The sequence below is a fragment of the Dendropsophus ebraccatus genome, chromosome 13 (assembly GCF_027789765.1).
Source record: "Dendropsophus ebraccatus isolate aDenEbr1 chromosome 13, aDenEbr1.pat, whole genome shotgun sequence".
Lineage (NCBI taxonomy): Eukaryota > Metazoa > Chordata > Amphibia > Anura > Hylidae > Dendropsophus > Dendropsophus ebraccatus.
In genome coordinates, this window is record NC_091466.1 from 51874292 (window position 1) to 51892198 (window position 17907).

At 41.9% G+C, this 17907-nt stretch overlaps 1 protein-coding gene across 5 annotated transcripts in view; it reads right to left on the reverse strand.

Moving 5' to 3' along the window:
* Positions 1-17907, reverse strand: part of CAPN3 (calpain 3) — an 87390-nt gene that overhangs the window by 47610 nt on the left and 21873 nt on the right. For all 5 annotated transcript variants that reach the window (XM_069950683.1, XM_069950681.1, XM_069950682.1 and 2 more), the window contains one exon: positions 4804-4873. In XM_069950683.1, coding sequence (XP_069806784.1) covers positions 4804-4873 — 70 coding nt within the window. The remainder of the gene's footprint in view (positions 1-4803; positions 4874-17907) is intronic.

The window sequence follows — 17907 nt, forward strand, 5'->3', positions numbered from 1 at the left end:
AGGGGAGTTTTTTTTATAGGATAAGCAGTCATGTGTGTTGTTTGAGGGGAGGCATTATTTATGGCCATTATATGTATATCGCATTTTATAATATTTTTATTACAACTCCCATACATTGGACACTCACAGAACAAGGGCCTCTGCTCCCCTATATCTCTATGGCATACCCACAGTAGCAGCAGCAGCATGGAGGACATCACAGAACAGTACTGGCCAATCTAACCTAGCACTTTGGTGAGATATAACACTCACTTCAAACTGCAGCTATATCTCATGTGTAGCAGCCTCACCTTTTCTCTAGAGCATTAGCAATCAGGTCCTTCAGAAAGGCAATTCCCATCAAGGTAATTTCCTATTCACAATTCTCACATTTTACTGCAATTCCCAACTGTGGGATGCAGATAGATTTCCCACATATGCAGCTGCCCAGGTTGCGATACCTGACCAAAAGCCTAAGGCCTAGTCAAGGAGATTAGCTACACTAAACTCACAAGTTAAAGAAGAAGTCAAGATCTTTTATTTAAGTATTGTATTGCACCCCAAAAGTCACGCTCCGACTCCCAGAGCTGTGGGGGCTGTGGCTGCTGGAGAGGATCATGGCAGAGGGACACTGAGGCACACAGGGCACTGGAGGGAGACTGAGCATCCCTCTGCCATCATCCTCTCCAGCAGCCACAGCCCGCACAGCTCTGGGAGTCGGGTCGTGACATCACCATGTTATTCTATCGGCAGCATATAACCTGATCCCTTTACTGAGCTTATTCAGTTGGAGATAAATGTGAATTGTGTCGGAGCAGGAATAGAATCTGCATAAATTAGTATTACAAGCAAATGAATGAACGTATTTTGTATGTCTAATGCAGAAAGGCAGCTCATCATCCACACTTAGATATATTCAGGTTATTCGGAGCTCCACGTCACAATACAATTAGCACAAATTTTAGCACCTAAAAATGACACAACACTAAAAGGTGGAAGCATAGACTGAGGACTTCTAGTGCAGCAGGAGTCCTGCTACTAGATATATAGTGTTATTTCAGCTATGATGCTTCACATCATTGGCATTCCCTACAAAATGACTGCAAAATATTCAACTTCATGCAGAAGATCTGGGTTACAGTGTGTCAAACCTCCTGACATGGTTCAAGTTACAAGATGCCACACTAAGCCATTTGTCTGTGGTCTTTGCAGAAGTGAAACCAATTTTTATTTCCTTTTCGTCCTATTCCAGCACTGTGCAAATCCATCTGAAAGGGAGAAGTAAACACTGTCCACAAAGACTAAGAATTGCCCATGCTGCTGTGAGCAAATTTAATTTATTAACCCATGAATGTGGAAAAAGTCAGCAAGGAGAATAAAATCTTTAACGACTGAATGTAACTTCATTAGAAGGCATGGGGCAATAATATATCACTGACCCCAAACATGTCCCTTTTCACCTCTTGCACAACTACAGTTCCTAGCATGCCCTGACATCAGCCTGATGGGATTGTAGTTTTGAAATAACTGGAGAGCCGCAGAGTGGAGACCACTGATGTACATGAAAGAAGAGAAGAACTTATTTAAAGTGTCGTAAAATAGTACAAGCGATTTTAAGAAACTTTGTTACTGGGTTTACTAGCCGAAAAATAATTTTTTATCATGAAAAAGCAGTTTGAAGCTCTGCCCCCTGTCTTCATGGTTCTCCTATGGAGAGGTGGGGGGAGATGAGGCACCAAAACAGGACAACAAAGAGTTAATTTACAGCTACATCACAGGGCTATCTCCTCTGAAGTCAGCTCTGGCCTCTCGGACCTCTGAATACAGGCTTTCACACAGCTTCCACTGTGTAATCCTTTGTTCTCTGCTCTCTGCTGGCGACTAACCTCCCTCCTCCCCCCTCCTCTCTCCATAGAACAGACAGGACATGCCTGATGTAAACTAGACGTGATTTCCTGATAAGGAGCAGTAAATGAGAGAGAGGGGGGAGGGGGGGGGATCTGGGGAAAGTCTTTTTGAATGCAGATAATGGCATATTTGCCTAATAAGCCCAATACACAGTTTCCTGGCCTGTACTATTGATTTCTGGAAAAAAAACAAACAAAAGAAACATGACAGTGACAATTTAAAGGCCATTTGTACAACTGGTATAAGGAATAACAGGCACTTAAGGGTGCAAAGCGCAATAGAGGATGGTGGATAGAACTTTAATGGCATAAACCTGTGGCTTACACGATAGAAAGGGAGGGCTGCAGCCTTTATTTCACCAGGCTTGCCCAGCTCTGAGAGATAAGGAGCTGATGTAAGTTAATGCATGTGTGTAGACTCTGGTGAAATTTTCATTATATATAGTAACTCCTGGCAAAAATAATGGAATCACAACATTTAGGATAGTCATATGGCTTTTGTACTTCGCGAAAACACGAGCCACCAATGTGACAAAGCAACGTGTAACCAGACATTCCGGCTTCAGGAAACATCCATCATGAAAGGAAATTATATTATTATTAATCGGAGATGTTTTCACAGATCAAGTAGACAAAGTGACATAGTTTGGTAGGTAAGCATAGTGACATAGGAGAAGGTTTGGTAGGTAAGCATAGTGACATAGCAGAAGGTTTGGTAGGTAAGGATAGTGACATAGGAGAAGGTTTGGCAGGAAAGGATAGTGACATAAGAGAAGGTTTGGTAGGTAAGGATAGTGACATAGGAGAAGGTTTGGTAGGTAAGGATGGTGACATAGGAGAGGGTTTGGTAGGTAAGGTTGGTGACATAAGAGAAGGTTTGGTAGGTAAGGATAGTGACATAGGAGAAAGTTTGGTAGGTAAGGATAGTGACATAGAAGAAGGTTTGGTAGGTAAGGATAGTGACATAGCAGAAGGTTTGGTAGGTAAGGATAGTGACATAGCAGAAGGTTTGGTAGGTAAGGATAGTGACATAGGAGAAAGTTTGGTAGGTAAGGATAGTGACATAGGAGAAAGTTTGGTAGGTAAGGATAGTGACATAGGAGAAGGTTTGGTAGGTAAGGATAGTGACATAGGAGGTGGTTTGGTAGGTAAGGATAGTGACATAGGAGAAGGTTTGGTAGGTAAGGATAGTGACATAGGAGAAGGTTTGGTGGGTAAGGATAGTGACATAGGAGAAGGTTTGGTAGGTAAGGATAGTGACATAGGAGAAGGTTTGGTAGGTAAGGATAGTGACATAGGAGAAGGTTTGGTAGGTAAGGATAGTCACATAGGAGAAGGTTTGGTAGGTAAGGTTAGTGAAATAGCAGAAGGTTTGGTAGGTAAGGATAGTGACATAGGAGAAGGTTTGGTAGGTAAGGATAGTGACATAGGAGAAGGTTTGGTAGGTAAGGATAGTGACATAGGAGAAGGTTTGGTAGGTAAGGATAGTGACATAGGAGAAGGTTTGGTAGGTAAGGTTAGTGAAATAGCAGAAGGTTTGGTAGGTAAGGATAGTGACATAGCAGAAGGTTTGGTAGGTAAGGATAGTGACATAGCAGAAGGTTTGGTAGGTAAGCATAGTGACATAGGAGAAGGTTTGGTAGGTAAGGATGGTGACATAGGAGAAGGTTTGGTAGGTAAGAATAGTTACATAGGAGAAGGTTTGGTATGTAAGCATAGTTACATAGGAAAAGGTTGGGTAGGTAAGCATAGTAACATGGCAGAAGGTTTGGTAGGTAAGAATAGTGACATAGGAGAAAGTTTCTTAAAATCGCTATTAACATTTGCCAAGTGACATTTAAAGGGGTTGTACACCAAAAAAGGCATATGAAAAGTTTTAAATGATTCAGACCCTGACTGATCAGTAGAATCACAGGCATGTCAAAAGTTTAGATCACTTGGGAACCCCCACATTATCCTGTTACCACACAAATCCAATATAGTAATACCATAGTAATAGTCAGTGGCGTAGATACCGCGGTCGCAGCCCCCACCCCCTGACTAAACCGCCACCCGTGGCTACCGCCCCTCCCCCCCCCCCCCGTCCCGTTATATCACCCAATCTTGTGACCGCAAGCAGTGTTTTGCTTGCGGTCACAAGATACAGTTTCCGATTGCCCCCGGCAGATAAGGGGCTCCCTGGGGGTGTCCCCGGGATTCCTGGCCAGTGCACACACCAGGAACCTCTGTGTGCGCCGGGGGGCGGGGCTTCCAGCTCAGGGAGCGCGTGATAGAGCCGCTCCCTGTGCCGGAAATACTAGTCCCAGCGCAGACAGAGCTCCCAGGTGTGTGCACTGCCCGGGAATCCCGGGGACACCCCCAGGGAGCCGCTTATGAGCCGGGGAAGAAGAGGAGAAGATACAGGGGAGAGTGTTGTAAGGTGAGTTGTTGTGTTTTTTTCTAATTTGCTTTGCACAGGGGCTTCTATAAGACCTATGCCCCTCCCCCACTCCCGCTCCCGCTCCCACCCAGTACAGGGAGCTCTTAAACCAAAGCAATGCTCTTACACCAAGTTACAATTCTGAAAAACTGTGAACTCTTAAACCAAAACGCTCTTAAACCAAGTTACTCTTAAAGGGGTCATCCAGCGCTACAAAAACATGGCCACTTTCCCCCCTACTGTTGTCTCCAGTTTAGGTGCGGTTTGCAATTAAGCTCCATTTACTTCAATGGAATTGAGTTTCAAAACCCCACCCAAACTGGAGACAACAGTAGGGGAAAGTGGCCATGTTTTTGTAGCGCTGGATAACCCCTTTAAACCAAGGTACCACTGTATTTATATACACAAATAAACACACAATTCCATATTGTGTTAATAAATATCCTCTTTGATCGCCCATAACAACAAAAAAAAAGATGTATTGTGCAACTGTCTTACCCAAATCTCCTTGACAGATATCCGTCCTGTTTGCTCCTCCTATTATAAATTGGGGATTTTCACATATTTCCTAAAAGAGAAAAAAATTACAACAGTCAATAACAAATCCCAATAACAATAGTATAACAAATCCCCTTCTAGTTATAGTAGCCAAACTCATATACACCCATTAACCACACAGCTCATTCATATCCATATCCAGGAGCATCAACAGAGGTTCAGTACAAAACGGAGAAGAATTGGCTAAAATAGGATTTTTTTTTAACTAAAAGAAACATGTCAGGAGAACTGAGGGGTTCTCTGTAATAATGATTAGAAGGCTATGATCACTCATAGTATTTGGTTAGTATTTGTAGCCAAGACCAGGAGTGGGTAAGAAATGGAAAAAAAAAAGTGAGAATCTTTATAGTTTTTATTATAGTATCCATTAAAGTTTTCCTTTGTGTTGTTCCACTTCTGGTTTTGAATACAAATGCTAAACAAAAAACTATGGGGGAGATTGATCAAGCATGATGGTGTAAAGCAGGGGTGGGGAACCTCCCGCAGCTCCCCTGTGATGCGCGCCGCTCTGGAGGAGGAAGGAGCCGGCGCACACAGCATCCTCCGGTGTCTGTGACAGCTGCCGGACACAGGAGAATGCTGTCTATGTCGGCTTCTTCCCCAGCAGAGCGGCGCGTGTCTTCAGTCTCCTGCGGGCCGCGCGAGATGACGTCATTTCATTGCGTGCCGCCTGCAGGAGAAAGACCGGCACAGAGGACCTGGGACAGAAGAGGACATGGGCAGCGTGGGAGCGGAGGTAAGGTGAGTGGGATGTTTATTTTTTTTATTTGGGGGTTAACTAGGCCACCAGGGACATGCCTGATGGGGGTTAACTAGGCCACCAGGGATATGCCTGATGGAGGGTTAAATAGGCCACCAGGGACATGCCTGATGGGGGTTAACTAGGCCACCAGGGACATGCCTGATGGGGGTTAACTAGGCCATCTGGGACATAACTGATGGGGGTTAACTAGGCCTACCAGAGGCATCACTGGGGGGGGGTTAACTAGGCTACCAGGGACATGACTTGGGGGTTAACTAGACTACAAGGGGCATCACTGGGGGGGTTAACTACAATAGCAGGGGAACTAAAGGAACAATACTTTGCCTTGCCCTGGGTGCTGCAAACCCACGCTACTAACTGCCGCACACGGTATGCGGCCCTCGAATGATTTTATTAATGCCCGACCGGCCCTCGACATGGAAAAGGTTCCCCACCCCTGGTGTAAAGTGAAACTGGCTCAGTTGCCCCTAGCAACCAATCAGATTCCACCTTTCATTTTTGCAAAGAGTCTGTGAGGAATGAAAGGTGGAATCTGATTGGTTGCTGGGGGCAACTGAGCCAGTTTCACTTTACACCATGTTTGATAAATCTCCCCCTATGTACAAAAAAAAAATCCACAGTTATACCATATGTTAGAAATAGAGATGAGCGTACTTACAGTAAGTTTGGGTTCATCCGTACCTGACCTTTCTGGATATGACTCCCAGCGGCTGGAGAAGTCAAAGGCTGCATCCATCTTCTCCAGCCACTAGGCGTCAAATGTCGCATGTTCAGGATCAAGCGAACCTGAACTAACTGTAAGTTTGCTCGTCTCTAGTTAGGAAACCACAAAGTATGTTGCTATGAAGAAAATTAACACTCAGAATACAGCACAATAGTAATTTTTGGCCTCCGTATAGGTTCTTGACCGCCATATTAAGACCTAGAAGAGAGTACTTTGAAGGGGTATTCCGGAAATAAAAAAAAATCTTTCCAATCAACAGGTTTCGGAAAGTTATATAGATGTGTAATTTACTTCTATTTAAAAATCTCCAGTCTTCCAGTACTTATCAGCTGCTGTATGTCCTGCAGAAAGTGGTGGATTTTTTCCATTCTGACACAGTTCTCTCTGTTGCCACCTCTGTCCAAGTAAATGCCTGGCAGTGTAAAGAAATACTCCACCTACTAGACCCAGTAATATCTAGCACAGAAAATATTTCTAGAGCATAACAGATGAAATGGGATATCATCTGCGGCAGCTGTAAAGGTCTAAATAACCTTAGATCTCTAAATTATGAAAAGCCAGTAAATAAAGTTGGAGCTATAGGAGGTAGGTGTTCCTGACCCCTGGAGCGTATCCTACGTGGCACCAGAGCCCAGGATGGCGACGACACACTTGTACAACAGCTGACTCACTATGAAAAAGCGTCCAACTCCTACAATACTGCGGTCAGCAAGGATTACATTATCCAGTATACTGCGGACTTCTGCATACTATATGCACATCCTGTAAAGGCATTAGCTGTCATAAGATGCAATAGACCAGACAAGACACATCACAAGACACTGTTTCCAAGCTCATTTATTACTCTACTTCCCTAATGAACACATTGAAAGTGGGGGAAATGCGTTGGAAGCTAAGGGAAACTCTACAGAATAAAACTCAAGGGCAGTGTATACTGACATATTGTAAGGGATGTAGTCTGAGGACTAATGTAATTCTTTGACAAACGCAATATGTTTAGTTTGTGTTTGATCTTAGTTTGCTGGTCTTAAAATTAGAGAAGAGCGCAACTCAGGCATGCTCAAGTCCAAGTGTTTGACGTTTGATTACCGGTGGCTGAAGAAGTTGGATGCAGCCCTAAAGAGTCGCTGTCATGTTTTTTTTTGTTTGTTTGTTTTTTTGCAGAAATCAATAGTACAGGCAATTTTAAGAAACTTTGTAATTGGGTTTATTAGGCAAATATGCCATTATCTGCATTCAAAAAGATTTTCCCCAGCCCCTCCCACCTCCTCTCTCTCATTCACTGCTCATTATCAGGAAATCATGTCTTGTTGCATCAGACATGCCCCTGTCTGTTCTATAAAGAGGGGAGGGGGGAGGAGGAAGGAGGGAGATTAGTCAGCAGCAGAGAACAAAGGATTACACCACAGGACCTGTGTGAAAGCCTCTATTCAGAGGTCAGTGCTGACTTAAGAGGAGATAGCCCAGTGATGTAGCTGTAAATTAACTCTTTATTGTCCTGTTTTGGTGCCTCATCTCCCTCCACCCCTCCCCTTTCCATAGAGAACCATGAAGACAGGGGGGAGAGCTTCAAACTGCTTTTTCATTATAAAAATGTATTTGCGGCTAATAAATCCAAATACAAAAGTTTCTTAAAATTGCCTGTACTATTGATTTCTGGAAAAAAAAAATTAAATGACAGGTACACTTTAAGGCTTCCTGGAAAACATGGATACTGTTCTGGGAAGTCTTTCCTCAGTTATTTTTAGGGATTCCTTTTCATTGATTCACTAGAGCACGGATGAGTTCAGCTACTGATGTGTACTCCTATAGGGTGAAATCACCTGGGTGTTCCACTTCATGCCAGCATAGATTAAAGGGGTTAGCGTTATCCAGGATTAGAAAAAAGCACAGCTACTTACTTGCAAAAACAGCACCACCTCTGTCTTTAGTTTTGTGGAACCCGTTTTTATTGCTGGTGTTGTTTGTTCTATGACTAGCCAGAAAAGTAAGAGGAGGAAAGAGTCTGGGTGTGTACTACTGGCAAAAAGGCCAGCTCTAGTCCTACTGCCTGAAGGAGACAATGGGAAACAGCAGAGCACCATGGAGGAAAGTCATAGGGGTGCAACAACAGCAGTGACAGACATAAAACCACCTTAAAAAAAGCAGGCAGATAAAAATATCTAGCATTGACAGATGTACATTAAACATTCAGTAACTTTCCAAAAGGCAAATAAATTTCCATCAGGCAAGATAAGATATCAAAGCCATTGCTTTGCAACAGCTAGAAACATACAGAGGAATGCATAAGTCCAAAACTACACAGCCGTCCAGCACTGAGCCAGTAAATGCCTATGAAGGACACTGGGGGTGGGGCATGGTCACATGCTCCTCCATGTCGGCCATCTTATGGACAGACTCACTACAGAGCAGGGCAGCACAGCCTGGAGGAGGGGAGTCTGATTTTAGCTGTATGAGGTATACAGGGAGCTGCTGTCAGTATATACAGTGAGTACATTACACTTATACTGTAAACTGAACAATTTTACTATAAAGTGGCCAACCCCTTTAACATTCAAAGCAGTAGGCCTTACAAGCTCACAGAACAGAATCAACAAGTAGTCTGTGTTTTATAATGACGTTCAATACCTGGCCACTAAATACTTCTGTACTGCAACAACAGTAAAGGGCAGACCAGCTCATATCAATGTTCACAAGCCACCTTTTAGGGGAAGCCTTTAAGTCCGTGTTTGACTGTGATTAGAAGCCTTAGAACAAGACTTCTCCATAAGGAGAGGATACCCACCTTTAGCTTCAGGGAAGATTCCTGACTTAAAAGGAATGTGTCACCTACATTTTATTTGTGTCACCTATTTTCTGACTGTAATAGAAAAGTTGAAAATTTGAAAAAATTGTCACCATAAATTCTTATAAAATATGTTTAACATAAAACATTATTTGAACAATAAGTCATTTTCTGATGACACATCCCCTTTAAAGCGACTCTGTGCCCACAATCTGACCCCCCACAAACCACTTGTACCTTCAGATAGTTGCTTTTAATCCAAGATCTGTCCTGGGGTCCGTTCGGCAGGTGATGCAGTTATTGTCCCAAAAAACTACTTTTAAACTTGCAGCCCGTGCCAAACGGGAGTATCTGGGCCCTAACTTTGCACCACCCCTCTGTCCCTCCTCCCCACCCTCTTCATCATTAGGAAGGCCATTGGAACATTTTCTCCATGCTGAACATTGCACAGTTGCTTAACGATCCAGCCCATGTGCCGGGCTGACACAGGTGGGGAATAGGAGGCAATCTGCCTGGAGCATTCCTAATGATGAAGAGGGTGGAGAGGAGGGACGGAGGGGTGGTGCAAAGTTAGGGCACAGATACTCCCGTTGGGCACGGGGCTGCAAGTTTAAAAGTTTTTTAGGACAATAACTGCATCACCTGCCGAACAGGCCTCAGGACAGATCTTGGATTAAAAGCAGCTATCCGAAGGTACAAGCGGTTTGGGGAGGTCAGATTGTGGGTACAGGGTCGCTTTAAATCCCCAGTCACGTTCTAAGGTTTCTATTTGGACTCAAACACTCACTTCAAGGGAAATCTACCTCCAGAAGGTCAAGTCATAGAGCAGCTTTTCATATACTCCTTCAAAGAATTCCCAGTGGAACATGAAAGGCCTATATGTCTCTCTATACATCTCAATAATGCTCTCCGCGCTGAGAAACATTATCCCTCAGAATGAGAAGTTTGGGGAGCACAGATTTATGTAATGGTGAGGCGCTAACCAGTAATAAAAAAAAATGTATACAGGTATTTGGACTTTCTAATTGCCATTTTTAACTTCCATATCTAGCCCACATAACTGTATAGCGCCATAGTAATACTATACAGCCTACATAATACCAGATACCATACCATAATACCACAGTAATACTGCAATATACATCCTACATTATACCAGCATATAGTACTAAAATAATGCTCCCATACTAAGCCCACATATTAATACTATATAATACCACATTAATACTGCAATATATTGTAGATTCCCCATAATGCCAGATTATAGTGCTAAAATAGTATGTAGTAGTATCCAAATAATGCTCCCATAATAATATATACTATAATAGTGGTAGTAATAGTCAATACTACCACACAACACACTAAATAAATAAATAAAACGAAAACTTGGATTGACACTTCCCCAGTATGTCACCTTCTAAAACCAGTTCTGCCCTGCAGAAACAAGCTGAGAAAGCTTTGTTAAAATGGGAACAGTTGCGAAAAATAAAGTAAAATTTTAGCAGTTGAGGGAAACTTTTTTTAGTTTCGTATTTGAATGAAGAGGTTTTACAGAAAGTCTTCGAAAGTAGAGCGGTCTATGGCAGGTCTCCAAATGTGACAAGTCAGCTGGTGACATACTCCAGAGCGCTGGCATTAGTCACAGTTGTCTCATCTCTCAAGATGTACATGTGCTCGCTTCCCGCCCCATTAGACACACAGCGGTAAAATATTACTTATATACTTAATAATTAGCAGTGGGACTTTAACAGAATAGTCCCTGCAGATGTTACCATGCTATAAACATCGCCTTGTTCTAGATGATTTGTAAATGGTTCATGCCTTTTTTTTTTAGTTATCTTCTGCACATGGATTAAATTGGGACAAGAATATTCTATGATACAGACACCATGCCAAACCACAAGATCCTACTTAATTTCTACACACAGTCCGATTATCATTACATTATCTATTACCAGTAAATTTTACAGTTTGTTTTTCTTAGACATTAAACATTGACAGACTATTGTTAAAAGGAATGTGTGATCAGAAAACAATGATATCAAGCGTTTAGCTCTTTTACTGTGGTACAAAAAAAAAATAAATCAACCCCACAGGCGCCAAAATCCCATTCAGCCAATCACTGACTGGGACAGGACAGCACGGCGACCAGTGATTGGCTGAGCGGGCTTTCACTCGTCTCAAGACTTCTCGGCCAATCACTGTCCACAGTGCTGTCCTGTCTCAGTTATGTCCTGAATTTTTTTTTTTTTTAATGTGCGTCCACCATTTTCCCGAATTTGTTCCAAACTTTGCAAAAAGTTTGGCTTAGTAGCAAATCATACTTTTTGCAAGGTTCAGAAGGCTCAGTTAGCTCATCTTTAGTTATAAATACAGAGTTACCTAATCACTGTTATGTATGGGGCTCAAACACGTCACAAATGCAACTGCTCTCCTAAATGCTGCCCGATTAAATAAAAAATCCACAGTGAGCGCCGCTCATTCCTCAAATTATTTGATAAAATTGAGGCTATGCAGCAACCTAACTTATCTTTCAAAAGAAACACATTAAGTTTTACAATATCCCCACAATTTTACCAACACTGATAGTCCTACATAACACAAATTTTATTTTGTTCTCTTAAGTCCTTAAGACTCATATAGTCACAATTTTATACATAATTTGCCTTATTACTACATTTATTTTTTCAAAATTAGAGAATTTCTCAGCGTTTTACACTGATAAAAAATATTTGTTGATAAAATGAAGGTCTCCTGGAATTCAAACTGTAAATGTGCTTATGGCTAGGAATGCGTTCACAGCAGAAAAACACTAGGGTGGAACTTGTTATCCCTACGCGGCCCCTTTTTGTGCCTAATTCTGGTAGATTTCCATTGATGTAGAGGACAGTAGTACGAGATGCCACATAAATCATACAAACACCAACACTTGGGATTTAAAAAAAATCCCAGTCAATTAAATACATTTTCCATTGTAAAAAAAATATTTAAATTCATTACTAATTAATTTGGCAGAGTAATTAAATTTTTTTGCCACTTTATGTTTTTATAGTAAAATGTTTCTGCTAGATTGCATGCAAGTTAGATTTATATACAGATGTCTATATAGTCGAGTCCCTATAGCAGTTCTGGGGGCCCATGGGAAGGTGGTTTACAGTTCAGGATGCAATGGAGCCTTCCTCTGTATCCACACAGTAGCCTTACAGATTGAACTTGAGATCAAAGTAAGTTGTACTTGTGTTTTTAGCCTATTTAACGAATCTACTTTCTACGTAGGAAAAGTAAATGTTCATAGAAATCGTATAAGCCATCATCTTCATAGATGCCTTTATGTCTGTCTAGGGTTTAGAAGTTAAATTTGAGTTGTGCGTTAAATACTCTCTATTATACCTATATAAAAGTACTCAGTCTCTATTGTATTTTATTTTATCCAATCCTTTATGAGATCTGCTTTTAGTATCCCATATATGTATTTAAAATGAAAAAATATTTAGTTTAACATGTAACTAGAACAAGTGAAATTATTAAAAAAATCTTTACAAGTCCTTATGGCCCCAACACACTGGTCATTATACAAGACTAGTAATTTTCGCAAATACACATGGTTTTGGAATAGAGAAAGATGAAAGTGTTAGCACCAAGCATTCTCACTTGAACAAATAAGTCTAAAGTATCACGACTATGTTCGTATAAAGTCTTGGTTAGATCCTTTAAGACCAGATATGTCCACTAATATTGAGTCAATAAGCCACTTATAATACCTAGGCTCCCCAGAGAGAGTGCATCATAATATTGCATTCCTTGAACACAGAGTTCTATTATTTTATACTTTATTTCGCTTTTGAATTTTTGTATTTTTACTAGACAATTTTAAAAATCTTTTATAGTTTAAAATGATAAAAAAAATATTTACACAAATCTTACTACCTGAAGATTAGACAATAGCCACAAACATTTCACATGTGCTACTTCCAATTACACACTAGTTGTAAAGGATGAAAAAGTAACATAATAGATAAAAAAGGGTTACATCTAGAATGTCAAAATACATGAACTGCCAACCTTTGGTCGTTTCCACACGATATTTTTCACTTTAGGTGCTTTTTGGCCAAACTCTTTGTAGCCCAGAGATTGCCCTCCGGCAGGGAAGACGTCATCTTCAAACAGCTTTTTCTTGGCAATGCATTCCTTTCTTAAAGCCACGAAGTCTTGTCCCTCAAACCTAACAGGCTTGTTGAGGGATCCGTCTCCATTCCGACGATCCCTTTCTCGGATCACCCGGTCACAGAAAAATCCAGAGGGGATAAAAGGCATGGCTTCGTACAGGATTTGGTGGGTGCCACTACTAATCAGCCTCTTCAATGTGCACTAGGCATAAATCCAACCAGATAATTCCCTTTGGCTACAGTGTGATCAAACAGCATAAAAAATGGCCGAATGGGAATCATTAATGGTTTTTAAGAGCCCAGGTGAAGAACATGTGGGCACTACAATGCACCAATGCCTATTGGTTTCCGCAGCATGTATGTAAGCTGGACGCATATATGACTTTAGCTAGTGTTGTAGCTACAAAGCTTTATCTTAATTTTTTTCACAGTTTTTTCTTTCTTTTGTTCCGTTTTAACATGTAAAACAAATCCCACCCTGGCTTGTTCCTGTCTCAGCAGAAGGCATTCATCCTTTTAAAAACTGTCGACAACAGAATAGGGCACAAGCCTTTCCAAACAGACAGTATACACTAATCCTATACAACTGAATGGATGCATAGGGGATCCGCTTTGTCCTTTTGTGTGGGGCTAATGAAGCTATCATGTTTCCACATCATATTTTTGGCATCTCTACGCGGCGGCAAAACGAAGACTTAATTGTGTGCGTGTGACATTACGCTACGTTCCCGTACCTTTTGTGACCCCAATATTTCATCCTAAAGTCTTTGTACCAGAAATCTTATGATTTACAGGCAACGTTTTAAGATGAAAGGAAAGCCGATATAACTACGCCTCGGTTTTCATTCTCTTCAGAATGTCGATACTGGTCTTATACATGTGTGCTTCCAATATTGATCTTTGCATCCACAGCTATAGAAATAGTTTATTTCATGGTACAGTACTATATAGAGGGATATCCTCAAAGAGATGAAGCTTGAACAACAAAGCGGATCTGTAACAATGTAAGAAATTAAATGCTGTTTTTCTTTCTTTTTTTCTCCTTTTTTCTCCTCACCCCATTCCCAAGATATATAGATTTTTTCTATTTGGTTGACTATCTGCACTTTTCTTCAAATAGTCAAATGGGCAGGAACTTCCCATTCTCTGTACCTAGCATTTTAGAACTTTTTTTTTTTTTTTTTTTACATTAACTTTCTCTCCATCTGATCAATGAGGGGGAAGTGCAGATAGTCAACCTAAAACACTCATTGACCCCAAAAAATGCATCAAGGGGGAGTTATTGGAATCAAATGAAATGTTATGAATACAATGATGATATATGGAAGTTATGGTTGGGCAAGGAGGATATGGGTCCAGTATGACATCCTGCACCACAATTGCCCACAGATATTGCAGTGGGGCCTGTACAATCCTAAACACTCAGGTTGTCAAAGCTCCATCCCAGCTGGTCCAATGCTGGAAATACTACAAATGTGGACAGCAGCAGTGGGGGCCAAGTGCCACTACAGAGTAAAAGCAGAAAGGAAGTGCTCATCAAAAGGCCTCCATATTCAGACTTTGCTTTTGGCAAAACTGTAAATCATCTCCAAACATGATCCAGTCCAGTTTTCTCGTTCATGACACTACTGCAGAGAAAGGCGATAGTAACTGAGGGCCAACGCCAGGACATGGGTGCTGTGACACAAAATTTACTTCTGGTAGGTAACCGCACAATAGGTAGGCAAGGTCCTGACATAGTATAGGCCCTCTGTGCAGTCCCCATATAGTATCAGGCCTCTTTGTGCACCCTCATATAGTATGCAACCCCGAAAGAGTATAGACCCCCCCCCGAAGCCCTTATATAGTATCAGGCTCCTCCCTCTGCAGCCCTCATATAGTATCAGTCCATTCCCCCTGTGCAGCTTTATATATCATATCAGCCCCCTCCTCCACAGCACCCACATAGTATCATAAACTAGTTGGTGCCCACTTTGATGGGGTGATGCGCCCTGTGTGGTCGCACACATTGCACAACACCTCCTAATGTCTTGCTTAGAACAGCCTAGATGGCAGCAATTCATCAAAACAACCATCCTGCTTCTCTAGGTCCAGTATGTGACCCCTCTTAATGTCTGCCGACTGAGCAGAACTATGTTGTAGAGGCATGTCTAGCAGGCATTAATCTCTCAACAAGGAGGTACACCTCTGATGCTTTTTCTTCTTCTTGTAGATATGCCATATATATCAAATAGATGCAGGTCCACCAACCCATTTGGTAAACGGGTCACTGAATATAGGTGACTACATGACTCTCGTCTTTCACTTCAATAGGTGTTACAGACACAGCCGAGTGAGCTGGTTTGTTTCATAATTTCAATTTCATTAAATGGGGAGAGCCTTGCACATGCATGACCACTCCCCATTCATCTGTAGCGGTTGACCCTTCAAGTAAGGGCCCTATTCCACCGGACGATTATTGTTCAGATTATCGTTAAATCGGTCGAATCTAAACGATAATCGTTTGGTTGAAATGCAGTTAACGATTAACAACCGAATGAGAAATCGTTGATTGCTTTATAAGACCTGGACCTATTTTTATCGTTGCTAGTTCGCAAAACGTTCGCAAATCGTTCGCATTGAATAAGACGTCGTTTGGTCGTTCACAGTACATACAAACGCAATAGCGAAGAAAAAGCGAAGAAAAAACTCGCGAACGATAATCGTCCGGTGGAACAGGGCCCTAAGTTGGGGAACCATAGAGGTGCAGACTGGAAAAGACAATCACAAATTTCCTTTTGCCTAATCAGCAAAAATAAAAAACTCCAATGACCTATTCCTGATAATATAATCCCTTGATATGACACATGTAGTTTTGGGAGTATGGCCTGACCTACACTTGACCTTGGTGATCGTGTGAATACCGGCATCTCGCTTACCTTGGGAATAATTCTTGACTTGGGTACTGTTAAAAAAAAAAAAAGCAGCTGCCAGTCCTATCAAATGAACAGGAAACTCTTGAGTTTGCCTCCAGACCCAGCTGCCAAGTAACATCTAGATGAATATAGATGAATAAATGCTTAGCACACTTGATAACTTGGATTGTTTTTATGGGCTATTCATTATGTCATAATACATCATCTGCATAGATATCATTTAAAACCCTTTGTGGTATTAAGGTTCCTGGGGGGGGGTTTATAATCAGATTTCTCTAGGAGAACACGTGGCGTTAGGGTTGTACATCATAATTCATACTGCAATATGTTGTATTGCACAGGTGCAAAACAAAACCGATAATAATCTGAAACAGACCTAATAAGCCAAATGTGATCAGGTGAAATTGCAGAAACACCTGCCAAATCAGGCCAACAATCTGGCCTTAAAGGAGTACTCAAACATGAGCTAAAGAAAATAAACATTCTGCAGAAGCATATAGCATTGCTTACCTGTCTGATCCAGTTGTGAAATTACCTAAAATCCATTTGTTTTAGGGGTCTTAGTTCTGTATTTTGTGGTTGTAGTTCCTGGTTGAGCAGTTGCTCAGTACTACAAGCTTCAGAATACAATGCTTTTCCTCAGCTGTTCATCACAGTCCTCCACCCTGCCTATTCCCCACCCAAAGCTGTTGCAGAACATCTAGGTAGGCTAGTTGGTGCTTTGAATGGGCACTTGTCATGGTGGCCAGGAGTGGTGATACCCACCCCCAGACACACTGGCACTGGGCATTGTGAAGGTAGCTCAATGTGTGGGTGCAGGTGTGGCAGACATTAATGAGCACAGAGTCCAGCCCTTAACCAGAATAGCATTTACTTAAAGAGGATAAACCATCAGGTACATCCTCTTTAATCTGACCCACAGATAGAACGGCGGCGCCACGGGAAAGCCGGTGCCGCGGTCCATATTTTAAACCACGGCCCGGTCCCAGTGTACGGTGCCCTTATATCCACGGGTACCGGGCCGGGGCTAAAGCACAGGAGGCTGGCCAGCCCGCCCCCAGTGGGAGGGAATTCCCTCCCCTCTATGACGCAGCTCCATTAGAATCAATGGAGCCGCGTCATAGAGGGGCAGGGGTTTCCTCTCACTGTGGGTCAGATTAAAGAGGATGTACCTGATGGTACATCCTCTTTAATATCTTCAATGCAATAGAAAACAGGTAAAATGAGTTCAAAAGATGATAAAAAAAATTAGTTTAGTTGGTTAGGGGGCTTAGGGCCTTGCCTACGAAGTGCAGTACTCTGCCGGGATGGTTTGTAGTGACTTTGTGTAGAAGAAGAAGACAACTCTTGTACTCATGGTTGAGAATAAAGTAGTGAAGAAGAAGACTGCCTTTAGCCAAACAAGTCCAGTAAGTGTCAGGTTTGGTAGAACAAGTCCCAGGCTTGAACAAGTGGGCAAAGCTAACCTCTCAAACTTACTCAAGTAGGCCAAGCAAGATCCAACGGAGTACTTCACCTTTGTGCATTTTGCTTCACTGCAGACTAATCCTGTCTTTGGACTATCATGAATAGTTCCGATCACTGGCATAGGCAAGGTTGAACCCAGTTACCCCATCATCGGGTTTAGCACTGCATAGTAGTTCTCTCAAAATATCTCATAAGAAATCTGTAAGCTGTAGCTCCTGACAAGG